The sequence below is a fragment of the Stenella coeruleoalba genome (genome assembly GCF_951394435.1).
Source record: "Stenella coeruleoalba genome assembly, chromosome: 9".
NCBI classification, from domain to species: Eukaryota; Metazoa; Chordata; class Mammalia; order Artiodactyla; family Delphinidae; genus Stenella; species Stenella coeruleoalba.
In genome coordinates this window covers 64,513,801-64,531,713 of record NC_137155.1, presented here as the reverse complement: position 1 = coordinate 64,531,713, position 17,913 = coordinate 64,513,801, and the positions used below count along the sequence as shown (strand labels likewise).

Genomic DNA, 17,913 nt, shown 5'->3' with positions numbered 1-17,913 from the left:
TTATATCTCTGTAAGCCTGTGGCATGGCTTCCTCTGCAATTCACTCATGAGAGTGTTGAATAGACTCTGAAGGGGATTTGAAACTGGAATAAGGAAACATTACAATCAAAGGGAGAAAGTAATGAGAAGCTGAAAAGATTTGACCATAACAGATTGCAGGATCAAATGAGTACTTCCAGAACCAAGCCCCTCATTGTTGATGGACAATCTGCTTATGCCTCAGATGATTGCTCTCAGTGAGTCAGAAACATCATTACAGATTCGAGCTAGGAGGGCTTTATATCCAGCTCACAATCTATTCCCCAACTTTCTCTCCAACTACTGATTACAGTTGCACCCTCCATTCTGAAGTTGTAATTTTCAGAAGATGGAAGCGTGGTCTTCATACTTTAGAAACAATGGCTTAAACGCTAGATTGTGGACAGTGAAAAGTTACCAAGGAGAGAGAGCGATTATCTTCATTTTCACATTGCTTACAATTTGCCCCCTTTGCCTGTCATTGAGACAAGCAAACAAAATTAGCTTTAACAAATGTCTTTGAGTCCTTCCATCCAATTTTACAGATAGAAAGCAGACGCTCAGAGGTTACATAATTTAACCATGGCCATCTGCAAGCAGAGCTGGTGGTTCAGGTCTCTGGACTCCAGCACCTTTCCCACCATTGCCACACTATTTTCCAAGAAGGAAGTATGCCTGAAATTTTAATACAAGCCAGATAATATGACTCATGAGGTCATTTAGGCTCAGGGGAATGGCAAGTGTAGCTCTTATGGAGTGTGGATGACTTAATGCAGAGAATCACACGGTTGGGGGAGAGCTCTGGCTCTGTATGCCAAGCACCTGCGCAAATGTGTAGAAATTCATGTAACCTAGGGACAAGTGCAGTTGTAAGCATATGACTGATAATGAAAGGAGAAAGAAATACTCATTCAGCCAGTCATTTCTCTGTGTAATCATTCATTCTATTCATTCATTTCACAAGTACTTATTAAGTATCTATGTCATGCCATGAATTATATATTAGGGATGTAATAGTGAATGACACATAATCCTTCTCATCAAGGGTTTTATAACTTGGGAGAGAAGATTGACAGCAAACTGTGATAAGACTACAATGTAGAAAGTGTTAAGTAATAATTACTATTATCCCTATTTTATAGATGAGGTAACTGGGTCTTAGAGTGGATGCATAACTTGCCCAAAGTCACAGAGCCAATAAGTGGCACAGTCCAGATTCAATTCAGACCTGTGTGACACAAAAATCCTTGCTTTTACTCCCACTCTGGGAGATGCTAATAGGTGTGCTAGAGAAGAAAGTTGTTGTTGTTTTAAGTTTTAAAAGTTTGGGAAATCTGTAAACTAAATGTCCTGCTGGGAGAGCCACAGCACATATTAGCATATTCAAGGGTTGGAGCCACTTTGTGGTAAGGAATACTATTTAGAAAGGCATTTCCCAAACATTCAAATGTTTCAGCCAAAGCACACTGCACTGTATTGACAACGATGGGAAAACAGGCAGAGAATGTAGTGTGCAGGGGATGCTCCGTTACTCAACACAATGTCCCTCGACTTTTCAGGAGTATTGGTGAATTGGACAGGACACATTCACAAAGTGGGCCTTCTCAGGTTCTGTGATGTTAAAGAATTGAATTCTGGTACGCTCAGGAGTGAAGGAAATAAAGAAAAATCGTATTTTTAGGCATGAGTTTCTACAGGGAATAATTTTTAGTGATGGGGTTATCTGCTATCAATTATAGCAGCAGTAGATTTGAAAATTACAGAAAGTGCCTTTTGTTCACGTGGTACTTTGACAGCAGTGACAGGCTCCACAAAGGAGAAAGCCCCTGGGACGTGAAATGATTTTAGACGTGAGTTTCTTATTGTCAAAGAGCAGGCATTTATGAGGGGGTTTGAGGGTGGGGAGAAGATCTCTGATCTACTCCAGATCTTTTCTAGAAGTTTATTAGGACAGGCTGTTCCTCTCCCCCAGATTTCATGGCGTAAATTGATTTACAAATGGAGCACGGTTTGAACGAAGCCATCCCCATGGACTTGACTGCCCCCTGAAGGCAATAAGTACATAAATAACTCCAGCAGAAGGCAGACCAGAAGAGTTAAGAGAGAAGGACAAAAGCGCTTTGAGGCCATTTCTGTTAGGTACAAAGACAAATGTAGGAAGCTCCGCTGCTTCTAATTTTTTTATCAGATGGTGGAGGGTCGGGCCTTTGGCTGGAATTTGCTGGTCTATTATTATATCTGCTTTCCACTGTATCCTACAGTGGCTATTTTTCAATACATAGGATTTAGCTTTACCAAAGCATTTTTTAAAAGCACTTATGATTTTTTTTTTTAAATGTTGGTATTAGTGCACTTAAGCTGTGGGAGACAGTGGTGCTCTGGTCAAGCCAAGACCAGATAAATCTGCCCTCAGCATTCCAGGGAGGACCCCAAAAGCAGCAACTGTGCCCAGCACTAAAGGGATCGGAAGGCATTTGGTGAAGCCCTTGTCACTTCTTCTTCTTTTTTTTTTTGGTTGTCTTTATCCCTCACTAAACATTGATCTCCCCTGAGAACTGAGCTGGACTAAAATCAAATCAGTTATCTCGAGGGGATCCAAGTGGCCTCTCCTAAAAAGACATTGCCAATGCCCTCTCTCTGCTTCATCTCACTTCTATTTACTGTATTTACTGTACTAGTTCCTGGTGTCTCCTTGCCAGCCCAGAAGCTATGGGAGGGCAGGCGTGTCTGTCCACCCCCAGATCTCCAGGGTCCTCACCACATCCCTGTGCTGGGAACAAATCATTTTCTTCTTCAGTAAGAAACAGGGCAACATGTATTGAGTTCTTTTTTTTAAAAAAGCATGTATTGCTGAATTTGTATTCATTATTGAATATTTAGAAAACACAGAAAAGAACCAAAAGGAAAAGTTATCAACAATAGTTATTATGGCATATTTCTTTGCAGAATTTTTTTTTGTATGTGTAAAATCTGATAGCCTGTTTTTTCTTGCTTAGCACAATATCATAAATGTTTTCTTTTACTTTTATTTCTGTATGTATTGAGCACCTACTGTGTAGCAGGAACTGTGCTAGGCCCTGTAGATGCTTGAGATGGACCTTAAAATGCAAAGGGGTATTTCCAAAGCAGAGAAGCAGGGGACCCATAATTAAGGCAGAGGGACTCCACCTTCAATATTGTGGACAATGAACTTTAAGCTAACAAGGGCAACCAAAAAGGACACCATAATAGAAATTTGCAGCTAGATCTAGTGTCTTATAATGACCCTACCAGAAATACTTACTTGATACAATAGGAAATTTTCCAGGATTTGTCAAAATCCCAGAAAAGGACAAAATTGCAGTCAGTAAGGTCCGTTTTTGAATGGGGCCATTTCCTAAGCAGTCTTTCTGTTAAAGACATCGATGTCTTAAAAATGAGGATTGTGATGAACTGTCTTGGCCCTGCTGTCAGCCAATCAGAATGGACACTGGGTGCCATGTTGGATCAAGGTCTGAAGATGCCCACCAGACTGTACCGTGACATTGGCCCCTACGTTGACTGATCACAGGGAGGTCTGGGGAGTCCTAAGGAGAGGCTGGATGGCCAAGGCAGTGATGGGGGACACTCAGGGACGCAACTGCTCACCAACTGGAACAGTAGTGCTTCAGTGGTTTAAGAAGCATACACTGTACAAGTGCATCCTGGCCACAAGACCTACCTGGAGAGCAACTTCTTTTCTCAAGTTGCTAACGTGCGCTCTTAGCTGTTAGCGGGCCTGCTGCCTGTGACACAAGAGCTGTGGTTTGCCATCCTTTGAACTTGAGCAGGTGGAATATGATTTGGGGCAGACACTAGGGAGAGGGGTTCAGAGCCAGTCCATGCAGCTGGCTCTGCCCCCCTCCTTCCTAAAGAACCTCCTGAAAAATTCACTCTAACCCAGGCTCCCACTGAGCAGTCGCACCTCCACTCACGTACACACAACGTGGCTGAGGTCTTCAGAACACACGGGGCTCCATGGTGGAGGAAGGCGTCTCCCAGGGTGAAGAACACGCAAAATGGTCATGTAGGGACTCAACTCCTGAACAAAGGCCAGCATTTCCCAAGAGGCCTCTCCTGCTGACCAGCCAGCTCCAAGTCCTATCCCAGTACCTGTATTTTCTGCTTAGGTGAAGGGACAACGTTCCCAGTTACCTGGACTGAGAACTATGGCACTCTCCCTGAACCTCAGCTTCCCTACTGATTTGGGTGAGGGGATAGCTGGGACTGAAAGACAGTTTTCCAATCAAACTATCAATGACTGAGCAGGGGCTATCAGGGTAGGCCCTGGACTAGAGGCCTGACATGATGTCCTGTAATCCTCACAGCACCCTATGAGGTCAGTAGCTATAATTCCCACGTTGCAGATAATGAAAATAGGGCTTTCGTATATGTCAAGGAATTCTGGGGATACTGAGGGGCTCAGAATATAACTTGCTTAAGGATTCACAGCTAGTCAGCAGCAGAGCTGGAGTTTGAACACAGGCATGTAAACCATCACCCAAGTTCTATTAGGGCCACACAGGAGACAGCCTGAGGAGGCGTATGGTGGGGTCAGGACATTTGAGGAGGGGGGACCAAAGCTCTGGGAAGCAGTGCTGGGAGCGAATTCTTCCCCTCCCCCACCCCCTGCCCCAGGTTACTTTTCTCCCAACCCTCCCAAAAATACACAGATATGGAGCTCCACAACAAAAGTTATTGGTAATAATTAGCTAACCCTTTATACTTGCAACATAAACTCAGAAGATGCCCTTGGATGCTCTAGAAATGGGGATGTCAAAGCAGGAGAAGAAGAGGTGAACAAGAGGTGGAGTCAGCTCGAATGGCAGCTGTCATCCGTGCTTCTGTCCTGCAGCACAAGGCACTCAGATTGTCTGTCGACCGCCTCCTGCCCTGAGGCTTTCAGATCCAAAAGCAAGTTACTGAGTTTAGCATAGCGGGCAGGAAGACGGAGGTTCAGATGGCATCTCTGTCGGACACTGGCTCTGAGATCTTCAGACAGCTTCTTAGCTTTTCTGCATCTTAATTTCCTCATCTGTAAAAAGGTCATATATCTCAGAGTTGCTGTGAAGATTAAATAAGATAATATTTGTGAAGTGCTTAGCGTGGCATCTGGCACAGTGCAAATCCCTTAATAAAGAGAGTTATTAACGTGAAATTGCTTTCTTGTGAATTATTTTATCAGAAATTTATGGAATAATTCCTTTATTACTAGGTTACGAACTTAAAAAAACCTAACTTTGGAAAACACGGAGAAAGGAAAGATGAGTCACAAGTTGTAATATTGTCTAACTTAATTTTTATAGGAGACGTGGAAATTGACACTAGAGAAGGCAAGACAGATTGTCAAGAAATCCCCAACTCTGGTAAGCAACCAACGGGGAGAATGCCAGCATTTTCCTTGGCACGTTCACCTCCAAAGGCCAGGGGCTACCCCGGACGCAAACCCACAACACAACACGCCACAGATGAATTGGGTTGGAAGAGGAATATGAGCCCCTACCTCTTTTTTCTCCTCTCTTCTCTCTAGAGCAGCGTTTCTCAACTCTGGTTGTGGGCACCGTCCTGGGCATTGTAGGATGGTAGCAGCATCCCTGTCCTCTACCCACTAGGTGCCAGCACCCACCCCCACAATAGTCGTGACAGCCAAAAATGTCTCCTGGCATTGCCAAATATCCTCTGGTACTCACTGTTGAGAACTGCTGCCCTCCGGTAGACCGTATTGGAGGAGGCTGTATGCTCCTGCTTCTCCACTTTCTATATATGTGATCTAGGCTGAGCCTCCGTTTCCCTATCAGTGAGGTAGGGACAATAACAGTGTTCCTTTCTCAAAGCATGGATGTCAGGACTAAGAGAGTTGATGTGTGGGGGGTGTCTGGTATCATGCCTGGGACTTATCAAGCACTCTATATATGCCAGCTAAAATCATCACCATTATTATTCTTTTCCTCTAATTTTTCCTCTTTGCAATCATAGTTTTATTCAACAGAATGCCTAGTTCAAATCAGTTATCATTAAGTCAAGTATTTGACTTGGGCCCTGGTGGCCAATCAGCCCCAGTTGAAGAGGAAGCAGAAAGGTAAACCTTTAAAGAACACTGTCTCCCTAATGCTAGCAGTCCTGGCAGGAAGGAAGCATTCATCAGAGATGAGAGGGCATGGCCTTCGTCCTTGGCTTCTCTCTACTAGCCCTGATTCAATACATTCAAAGTAGTATTGATTTGGCAACATGGAAATAAAGGGGAGGAAAATTCCTCATGGCTTGGTTTGTCAGACTTAGCAAATAAAAACAGAGGATGCCCAATTAAATTTGAATTTCAAATAAATAATGAATAATTATTTAGTGTAAGTATGTCCAGTAAAATATTTTATTTGGCAACCCTACTTGTGGTGGGCACATGGGTTTTGACGTACAAGGCTGATACATGTTGCATGACAGTATGTGGGCATTTCTGCACAATTGATTAATCAATCACAATGCCTGCATCTCCAATTATTATTTAATTCAGTGAGTAATTAAAGGCCAACCATAGCTGGTTCAGCTAATCTGCTTAAGTTATTGAATAAGAAACTGAAACATCACATGAAACCCTTGACCACCACCTTCAGAACTCTAAACAGACTGGAGAATAATACCGTTTCTCTCTTATTCTTCTCAACATGCATCTAAAAACTTATTCTCAGGACATCGTTTACTTCACTAGTACAAACTGCCTTGGCATTAACTCAAAGACTAATTAGGACTTTATAATTTTTCATTTCTGTCACCAGAATTGTGAGCATAATTCATGGGGCAGGATTCCAATCATGACTTGCAAGAAGCCAAAAAAAAAAAAAAAAATCAACCGAACAATTCACCAATTAAAAAAAAAAAACTCCTCAAAAGCCTCCTCCAACTTATTTACTCTCTAGATTAAAGCTATCAGGGAAAAAATAATCAGGAAATGCAAATAAGCATCTTGAAAAACTGCTCAGAAGATATTGGCTGCAATTAACTCCATTGTGAAGGTTGATGTAACTGCCGACCTAGCCAGAATGTGGAGAGAAACAGAATAGGTTGCGTGTCATTTCAGCACAGCCTGTCAGATGGGGAATCCAGACTGGGGAAGAGTTTAGTGTTACTGAAGGGAATGGAATGTTCCAGAGAAGATCTGCCTCTCAAGGAGGTCCCGAGAGGCTCCTCGGGGGGTCTTCGTGGATTTGGCAGAACACTTAGCATCTGAGGGTTTAGAACACCTGAGTCATGGCATCAATTTATTTAATTATCACAAAAACTCCTACAAAGTAGATAGCATATTTCTGTTATCAACCCTATTTTACAGATGAGAGGACTAAGGGTGAGAGGTTAAGTAATTCCCTCACTCCACATAGCTAATAAGTGAGAAACCCATCATTTACATCCAGATTTAGCTTCTTCCAAGTTTCTACCCCTTCCACTATTCCAATAGCTCTCAACCAGACCTCCTCAGTACTCAATTTCAGGAAGCACCATTCACATCACAGGCTATGTGAATATTAGAATCTTGTAGTGCACAACCTGTACTGCTGTACGTGATGGTCCTGATTTCCAACCTACCTACTCAACAGAACCATCTGGAAAGCCTTTAAAAATTGCTGCTGTTCAAACTTGCCCCAAGTAAAATAATCCAAGTTAAATTCAAGTAAAATAATACACAGCAATGGTTTAAAAGCACTTCATCACACAGAAATTCAATCTTAAGTTGGCTGTGTACAGAAGAGATGTTATGCTCCCGCTTTGACCCTCTATTTACCCCATTCACCTCATTCCATTTATTCAACCCCTGTTTGTTGTTCTGTATTCATTTAACATCCTGGGGTGGGAAAGCTCCAGATGCAAGCAGAAGCTGGTTAAATAGATGGCAAAATAAAGATGCTGCCTGACTCCTGTGCCCTGGGACAGCCCGGATTTGAGACTTTCATTTTAGATGGGATTACATGCAGTCAGATGTGATGTTTTAAATCCATTGCTGAGTTAATAACAGCCCACATTCTGCCTCTATCTAGTAAGGTTTGAATTGAAAGGAAGGGGCTGTCAAACGTGCAAGTGAGGACCTCTGCGCTGTTGCTCTGTGTCCATCTAAGTTCCCTTTGCAGGTTTATAAGAAGAGGTTAGTCCTTCCCGTACTGTGTGATGAAAAGGCTGCATGATCAAACAGAGGGAATTCTGGGGGTCCCTGGACAAGTTGCATCATCTATTGCCCACATCCTAGATCTAATTTCTGCACAGTGAATGTCAAAGACAGCTGCAGCCTTCAGGCTGAATTTTGACAGTGAACAGCTGTGCAATTATAACATTTTATTCCATTGTATCCCTTGTATAGTAATTATCAGGCTGTTGTATAAATTTTTTAATGTATTGGTTATCATCAGTGTTAAAATCTACATTGCCATTTCGTTCATTAGACCAAGGCCTTCAGACTAAAGTAAATATTAAAAGAAGTAGCTCACACATTCAAATGCAGTCTGACTCTGGGTCTTAGAATGTGTCTCTTTCCAAATTGCCACCGATGTTGGGTATAATTGCACGCTGGTGTTTATTTTACAGTGTATCTACACGGCTCATCTCAATCAGTTACCAGGTCTCTAAACACCCCTCCTTTGCACCACCATCCTCCCCCTCCTACCTCACATCTGTGGTTCCCAACCAGGGGCAATGCTGTCCTCCCTCCGCCTCTCCTGGAAACGTTGGCAACATCTGGAGACATTTGGGGGCTTCTGGCATATAGTGGCTAGATGCCAGATATTCTGCTAAACATCCTACAATGCACAGGACAGCCCACAACAAAGAATTATTCAGGACCCAATGGCAGTAGTGCTGAGGTTAGAAACCCCGGGATCACGTCTCGGATCCTTATCTGCCAACAGGTCTCTCTGTCCCATATTGCTTCCTCGAGGTCTTCATGTCACCTGCAGAGATACCTTTCCAAAATACAAATGTGATCCCTCTGCTTAAGGCCTTCCAGGATTCCCCACTGTCCTCAAGATAGCACGTAGTGCAGTGTCCTAGGCTTGTCCTAATGTCTCCTTCCTTCCATGGTTCACCGTGTTCTCCCAGTTCCTTATACTCCAGCCAGGTTGAAATGTTTGGCAGTCCCCCAGGACTCCAGCCCAGCTCATGTGCCCACAGCACTGCAAGGGAGCTCCCTCTACCAGCGGCCGTGCTTTTCCAGCTTTGGTGTGTACTCCAGCCACCTGGGACCTTGTTAAAATGCAGATTCTGATTCAGCAGGTCAGCTGAATCTGGGGCCAGAGATTTTAGTCCTGAAAGTTCCCAGATGGCCTCAATGCTCCTGGTTTGTGATCACACTTTCATCAGCTAGAACCTAGAGCAGTGGTTCTCAAACCTTAGTGAGCATCAGAATGACGGGGAGGCTGTGAAAACACAGATTCCTGGGACCTACCCCAGACTTTCTGATTTACTAGATCGGGGCGAGCCCATGAATTACATTTGTAACAAGTCTGCAAGCTGTACTCGGAGTTGAAAAGCATAGAGCATCTGTCTCTTCCTTCCCACCTGCCTCCTATCTGATTTCTGGGTCCTTGCCTGCCTCCTCCTCCAGTTCCCAGAAAGCCATATTAATGCCTGGACCACCACGGACATCACAGAGCATGCTAAGAGCTGGGCTGTTCACCCCGATGCTCCACTAGACAGTAAGCTGCGTGACAACAAGGACAGTCTTTTCTGTCTCCAAATCTTGCATGCTAATCAGCGTTTTTCCTCATCCTAGAAAGTTGGGCAGGCATCCTGAAGATCCTTAAAAACCTCATTTATAACCAGAAAAGGTTACCTGTTCACCTTTGCTAGTGTCAAAATATTACCAATGCTGTTAATACCACTCACAGCCATCTGAAGAACTTTTTGGGCTAGAGGGAATCACTACAGGTTTCCCCGCTATCCAAAAGTAAAGCATTCCTATGAAGTCTTTCCTAAGGCAAAGAAGCAATTACCTTAGGACACATCTTGCTAACAGATGCACAAAATAAACTGAGATCAAGCACAGAGGCTCACAGACACAGTTCAAAGCTATGGTGGCCTGATGCTGAGATGCTCAGTGTGGTTTCTGGGGAAGGAGCTGGGCAGTGCCCCTCTCACTGTTCAGGGTCCTCGCTGCCTCTCCACTGGCTCCTGAAAAACAAACGATGAACGTTATTTTTACTTTGTTTTTTTTTTTTTTTTTGCAGTACACAGGCCTCTCACTGTTGTGGCCTCTCCCGTTGCGGAGCACAGGCTCCGGACGCGCAGGCTTAGCGGCCATGGCTCACGGGCCCAGCCGCTCCGCGACATGTGGGATCCTCCCGGACCGGGGCACGAACCCGTGTCCCCTGCATCGGCAGGCAGACCCTCAACCACAGCGCCACCCAGGGAGCCCTATTTTTGCTTTTGGCATTTTTTTTTTTGTGAGAGCAAAAAAACTACTTTGGATTTCTTTCAGTTCGTGAGGAGGTAGTAACCTAGGTCTTTCACAGAAACAAAGTGGTGTGAAGCGAACTTTTGAAAAGCGCACTATCTCTCCCTTTGTTGATAAATGCTGGTTCCTTACATTTTCTACCCTGTTGATTTTTTCTTTTGTCTGAGAAAAGCATCAAGGGAACTGCAAGCTTTCTAAAATCATTACTTGGTAAAAAGCCAGGGCTTTTAATTTATCCCACAAGCTAGAGTCTTATGGAAACTGCTGTTTGAAATCCCCTTGTTCGGGAAGCTTTGAGGGGCTTCATCTATACACCCCTCCTTCCTCTACCCCGCCTCCCCCAGGGAAGGGACCTTCCTTCTTCCTTCTTCCTAAGCCAGTGTCTCTCCCGTTAGTCTTTATTTTATCTCATAACAGGAAGGAATTATTTTATTTGAAAACAGTCTTTATTTTCAAATCCTTTTTTAAAGCCACTGAGGGCAGTGAGGAGAGGAACGTTGTCTGAGTAGAATGGACCAAGATGGGCCAGACCCTTTTGGGAAGAGGTGGAAAAGAGATGAAGGTGGGACTAGCTGGCTGGGGGAGAAGGGGAAGCCTTCAGGCTGAGGAGCCGGCATGAACAAAGGCACACAGGTGGAATGAATATGGAGCGTGGAAACAGGAACAAGAGGTAAATTTAGTTAACTAAAATGACCCAGATTCTGGAGAAAGAAGAGTCCAGAAATCCAAACTGTGGAGCCAAGAGGAGAGGAAGGGCCTTGAGAAGTTGGAAAATCATCCCTTGAACTAAACAACTCTTTTTTTGTTTTTCTCTCCAGACATATTCCAGAAGTGGTTCTGATATTTGTTCACTCCCATTTTTGGCCAAGATCTGTCAGAAGATTAAATTGTACGTATACAAGTTCCCCTTCCTAAGCACTGGCAGGGGATAGCATCTTTGGTTGTCCCTGTTTTCTAATGACTAAAATGAATTTCAAGTTAAAAGGCATCTTTCTGAAAGTGAAAGTGTTTCTTGCTCATGACTTGTACAGAAACTAGAAGACAAATTAGCTCAGAACAAATCATTTTGGAAATATACTGAATACCAGCATCTTTGAACCTCCAGCCTGACTTACTGCCCCGGACTGGAATGCAGCCTGCCTGCCAGTGAGACTTGTGAGTGGCTCAGGGCATGCTCGCACCGCACCTGGGGACAGGACAGCTCCTCCTTGCTGTGTAAGGTACAGACAAGGTTGGCCAGGGACTCTCTGAGCATCTTTAGAACCAGGCACTCACAAGGCTGGAAAAGGACCATTTTTTCACAGAGCCCAACCTATTACCTAGAAAATCTAGCTCTGCTATGTATGAACAGGATTCCTAATACAGAGACACGGTCCAAAGTTCCCAAGCCCTCATGTCTCCGTTTAAAATCCCATGCTCCCTCCAGCTGCACTCTGAGTCTGAGGTTATGCTGGGTGTTATAGTAATCACCATCCAAAACATTAAAAGGTGGAACAGTCCTGCGAAGCATGTTGGACTAAGCGGCAAAATAGCGTAGGTCCACCTTCCACTCGGCTGCTTCCCGTGCGACTGTGGCAGAGGCTGCTGCCAGGCAGTGTATGGCACTGTTCTGGGGTCCAGATGCTGAACTTTCAATGCACTTCTGCACTGAGTTCTCACAATTCCATGAAGTAGGGATTATCATTATTTCCATTTCGCAGAGAAGGAAACTGAGTCTTACAGAAGTAACTCCTCCCAGCCATGAGGACCCAAGATACACCCCCAAGTATATTGGACCCCACTTGTTCTTTGGAAACATCCAGTTTCTTGACTCTTGTGCAACGCTGCCTCTTGAGTCAGCTTTGAAGACTTGAGCCACTTAATGTCTCTGAGCTTCAGTTTCCCCATGTTGAAACTCAAGCTATAGACCCATTTGGAAAGTTTTAAAAATGCAGACTCCTTGGCCTGAGACCTGGTGGGGCAGCGTGGCGTGTTCCTAGGTTCCTGGTTGACTGTGTCCTCCCTAGCGCTCTCACATTCTATTTCAGGAGGCAGACCGCAGATGCACCCTGTACAGATGACGCTTTAATGACTCAAAATAATGTTCCTTCACTGTGAGACATTCACAGAGACCGCTCGGTCTGCCCTGGCCCCGCTGCTTTTATTCTCACTCTCCCATAGGCAGTTCCTATCACTTGAGTGCATTCCGGTCCAGCCTGGCTCTCATGGTGGGGAGTTAGAGGAAAGAACTCCCCAGAGGTGACAGTCAGGCTGAACATCTGGACTGAGAGGCTGTATTGGTTTCCGAAGGCTGCTGTAATAAAATACCACAAGCTAGGTGGCTTGAAACAACATAAATGTATTCTCTCCCTGTTCTGGAGGCTGGAAGTCTGAAAGCAAGGTGTTGGCCAGATCCTTCTGAGACTCTGCTCCCTCTGAGCTTCCCTCAGGGACTCTGGGTCGAATCCTTCCTTGCCTCTTAGCTTCTGGTGGTGCCCGTCCATCCTTGGCAACCCTGGGCTTGCAGCTGTGTCATTCCAATCTCTGCTTCCCTCTTCTTATATAGCCGTCTTCCCTGTGTGTCTGGTTTTCCTTTTGCAACCAGTCATATTGGATTAGGGTCCACACTTATGGCCTCATCTTAATTCAGTAACATCTGCAAAGACCCTTTTTCCAAGTAAGTTCACATTCACAGGGAGCAGGGGTTAGAACTTCAACATTTCTTTCTGGTGAACACAGTTCAACCCACAATAGAGGCCCTTTTCCTATGTTCCTCCATCCTTCATCTCATGAGCTTCATGGACGCTAAACTCATTGAACATCCCCCGTCTGCTTTGAAAGTATCTCAGGAGAGGAGGCGGCTGTGCATCTGACCCACATTCAGAGCCTCTTAGGGATCCAAGAGTTTAAAAACTTTTCCTGGTTCATCTGCCCACATAAGCTCCTGCAAGCCAACTGTGCAAAGTGCGGACTTGGATCCTGGAACATTTATCAATCTCGCTTTTCATGAATAGAAGTGGAGGCAGAGACCATCAGGACATGAGGAGTAGAGGGGAAATATCGGACATGAAAGAAAGTGAGGGAGGCTAAGATGCAGCCAGGTCCCAAGCCCCCGACCATTTCATCATGCTTAGCTCTTGTTGAATCGAGACCCCTGTCCCCTCCTTGCTGAAAGCCTCATTGCATTTTCTGTGTCAAACCAAACGTGGGCCCTCAGGACCTAAAACGACAACTCTTCAATTGAACCACCTTTGAAAACCTGAATTCAAGAGCATCTGTGGCCAGGGATTTTCCTGGCCCAATTTCAAAGGGAAATGTTTTCATGAAAAAGCGAAAGGAGTATGTTTTTCTTCTTTCTAAAAATCATTGTGCTTCTAGTGTAATTCGTACCGGGTCATGAATTATTCAGTGCTGCATGGGTTATAAAGCACATTTAAATGCAGCCTCGTTTATTCTTTAAAACAACCTGTGGCTCAGTAATAATAATGACAAGTAAAAGTTATCTGATACTGTCTCTGCACCAGGAACTCTTATAAATGCAACCCTGTTAGACAACATTTTTTTGGTCCCCTTTTTAAAGATGTAAAGCCGTTTGTCCAAGGTCACAGAACTAGTCATGGATAAATATGGTGTTTGAACCCAGCAGCCTGGTTATAAAGGTCAGGCTCAGAGCCACAACATTGCCTGTCCCTTGACTCAGAGCCTCACTTTCAGATGAGCAAGTCGGTTCTAGTTTATTTAATGCTTGACCCACTAGCACAGTCAGCAGGAGGTAGAGACAAAGACCTATGTGTCTTCTGTTACATAATCCTTCCCTAAAATCCCCTCCAGTAAGAATGCCTTTCTGGCTCTGTGCCTCTCTTGTCCCCATCCTGTTTGGTCTAATGCCTTCATAAACAAGACGAAAAGACAGCTCTCAGAATGGGAGAAAATATTTGCAAATGAATCAATGGACAAAGGATTAATCTCCCAAATATATAAATAGCTCATGCAGCTCAATATTAAAGAAACAAACAACCCAATCCAAAAATGGGCAGAAGACCTAAATAGGCATTTCTCCAAAGAAGACATACAGATGGCCAAGAAGCACATGAAAGGATGCTCAACATCACTAATCATTAGAGAAATGCAAATCAAAACTACAATGAGGTATCACCTCACACCAGTTAGAATGGGCATCATCAGAAAATCTACAAACAACAAATGCTAGAGAGGGTGTGGAGAAAAGGGAACCCTCTTGCACTGTTGGTGGGAATGTAAATTGATACAGCCACTGTGGAGAACAGTATGGAGGTTCCTTAAAGAACTAAAATTAGAACTACCATATGACCCAGCAATCCCACTACTGGGCACATACCCAGAGAAAACCATAATTCAAAAAGACACATGCACCCCAATGTTCCTTGCAGCACTATTTACACTAGCCAGGACATGGAAGCAACCTACATGCCCATCGACAGACGAATGGATAAAGAAGATGTGGTACATATACACAATGGAATATTACTCAGCCATAAAAAGGAACGAAACTGGGTCATTTGTTGAGAGGTGGATGGATCTAGAGACTGTCATACAGAGTGAAGTAAGTCAGAAAGAGAAAACAAATATCGTATATTAACGCATGTGTGTGGAACCTAGAAAAATGGTACAGATGAACTGGTTTGCAGGGTAGAAGTTGAGACACAGATGTAGAGAACAAACATATGGACTCCAAGGGGGGAAAACTGCGGTGGGGTGGGGATGATGGTGTGCTGAATTGGGCGATTGGGATTGACATGTATACACTGATGTGTATAAAATTGATGACTAATAAGAACCTGCAGTATAAACAAACAAACAAACAAAAAGACAACTAATACTAAACTTTCTTTGGGTTATTTGTATGGAAATATGTTAATATAAACGTTTCAGACATTACATGAAATTTCTAAAAGTCTTATATGTTCTGGTATGATGGTATAAGTTATAATTCTAGTTATTACTTTAAAATATATATCTCAGAAATAACTAAATTTCCTTGTCAACTGCAAAAAAAAAAAAAGCCAATGGAGGTGTCTCCACCCATGGGCAGCTTTCCAGCTCCCAGCCTAGCTCCAGTCGCTTGGCTAGCCTCCTCCATACTCCATGCTTGCTGGTACCTGCTCCTGCACCCTGTTCTTCTCTGGCTGCTTCCCCATCAGTCTCCCACCCCCACCGACAGCTCTTGGAGAGCAGGGATACCATTTCTTGGTAAACTTTTTATCCCTGGTTCCTACCACAGTGCTTAGTTTTAGTAGGGGCTCTGTAGAAACAAGGGAATAAATAAAGAAAAAGCACTACTTTATTAGAAAAACAAATGTTTAGGATACCAGGCTACTACCATGGGGCAACCAAGTTTTTGGTTGTTTTCTTTTGATCAGAATTCACAGTGCCTATATACTGCCTATTTTCTATTGTAGCAGTGGTAGGACAGGAGGGTCCCCTCTTAATAATTTAGTCTTTTTATTGAATTTCCAAATGCATGAACCCACATATGTATTATTTCACATAAATTCACACAGACTTACCTTAACTGTGGTTTGTTTTTGTTTTTTTTGCGGTACGCGGGCCTCTCACTGTTGTGGCCTCTCCCGTTGCGGAGCACAGGCTCCGGACGCGCAGGCTCAGCGGCCATGGCTCACGGGCCCAGCCGCTCCGCGACATGTGGGATCCTCCCGGACCGGGGCACGAACCCGTGTCCCCTGCATCGGCAGGCGGACTCTCAACCACTGCGCCACCAGGGAAGCCCTAACCATGCTTTTAATTCGTCATTCTTTACCTTTTTTCATTTGTTCCTTCTTGCCCCTGCCCTGCTCTTTCCTCCCACATCGTCCTTGTCCCCACCACAAGGTGAGCCGTGTAAATACGTCAGGATGTGTCCTTCCATGGTTTTCTCTGCTCTCATTTTATCTTACAGGGATGCACGTAACGCATCCACACGCATATGAAACAGAGTCATGCTGGCCCTGGAGTACTGCCTGGGACTCAAATATGAGGCAGATACACATGGACATTTTATTCTCCCTAGTTTTCTTTTGTTGTAATGCCCCAGTTTCATGACATAATTTTAGGCACTTTGAACTTGAATAGCTCACCATTATGTAACGAATGCCATTCAGCTGCAATCACAATTGCTCCCTGGGTCAAGGCTGCTAGCCCAACCCCAGATAGTCATAGGGCAGGAGCAACAAGCAGGTGATTAGCTGCACCAGCCAACGTGGTAACTGGGGTTCTAGGTATTTTCACTGTAAGTTTCTCTGCCTTAGACAGCCTTGCTGCCAAAAACATTTTTGCCACGTAACTAATTAGCCATGATTTTGCTGTAAAAATAAAACAATGAAAAATAAAAGAGACATTAAGAAGGACATCATGAAACATGAAAAATGAATTACAAAATTAAAGAGACTTTATTGCTAAATACAGAACATCTGAATATATTTAAAGTGTGTGTATATTTCATGGCGATACTGCGCAAATGACTGATCTTATTTCGTGACTTGTACATAAGCACTTGTCTTCCAGGTTTTTCATTCTTAGTATTTTACACACTGTTTTTTCTTGTCGATTCTTCTCCTCGTTTGGCATCACACTTTTTCTTTTTTGCTAAGATTTCTTCCTTCGTTAGGAGAGGTATCAGTTTCCAGATACTAGGATGCATGTTTATACCTAAGCTTTGTATTGTGTTGTGAAAGCCTCTACACCGTTGTGTTCTTGGCATCTTGTAACATGTCTGTTGATACACATTCCAAAGTTCTATGGGAAATGCGAGTTCAAATCTGCAACTTTCAGGCCCTCAACCTCTTTCTCCTCCATTGTAGTGTGCTTCAAAATCAGAAACCAGTTCCTGGGGCAAATCATCATCATCTGTCATGACTTTTGTATGATATATATCAAAACAAACTATCAACCAGTCATTTTACCTTTTATGGCAAAATTGTCTTATGACCAATTAGTTATGCAGTGAAAATGTTTACAGCAAAAATGCTTGCTGCAAAGGTGCTTACGGTAAAAATACCTAAAAATAGTGGACACGCATAACTGGACGGAACATTGTGTGGCTGGGAACCTGAAAATCTGAAGAGAGTCCATGGATTGGATTCGAGATGTCTCCAGAAACTAAAATGTCATAAGAGCAGACACCTGATTCCTGTTTGCCCAACCCTAGAAACCATCCTTGGAATAACTGTTACCATTGCACATAATACTGAAAAGAGCTAATATTTTGTGAGTACTTATCACATGCTTGGCACAGGTCTTCCTTGCTTCATACGTAACAATGCTATTAGTCTTCGCAACAGCCCTAGGAAGCAGGTACTGACACTGGCCCTATTTACAAATGAGGTAACAGTTGTACAAACAGATTAAACAAGTTGCCCAAAGTTACATACCAAGTAGACGGCAGACCTGGGATTCAAATCCAAGGAGTCTAATTTCAGAACCTAGAGCTATGT

General features: G+C 43.8%; 1 protein-coding gene across 1 annotated transcript in view; it reads left to right on the top strand.

The window, feature by feature from the left end:
• The window catches only part of AOAH (acyloxyacyl hydrolase), a 170,450-nt gene that overhangs the window by 44,884 nt on the left and 107,653 nt on the right, over nucleotides 1-17,913 (top strand). The window contains exons 5-6 of the mRNA XM_079930918.1: nucleotides 5,343-5,402; nucleotides 11,284-11,354. Coding sequence (XP_079787044.1) covers nucleotides 5,343-5,402; nucleotides 11,284-11,354 — 131 coding nt within the window. The remainder of the gene's footprint in view (nucleotides 1-5,342; nucleotides 5,403-11,283; nucleotides 11,355-17,913) is intronic.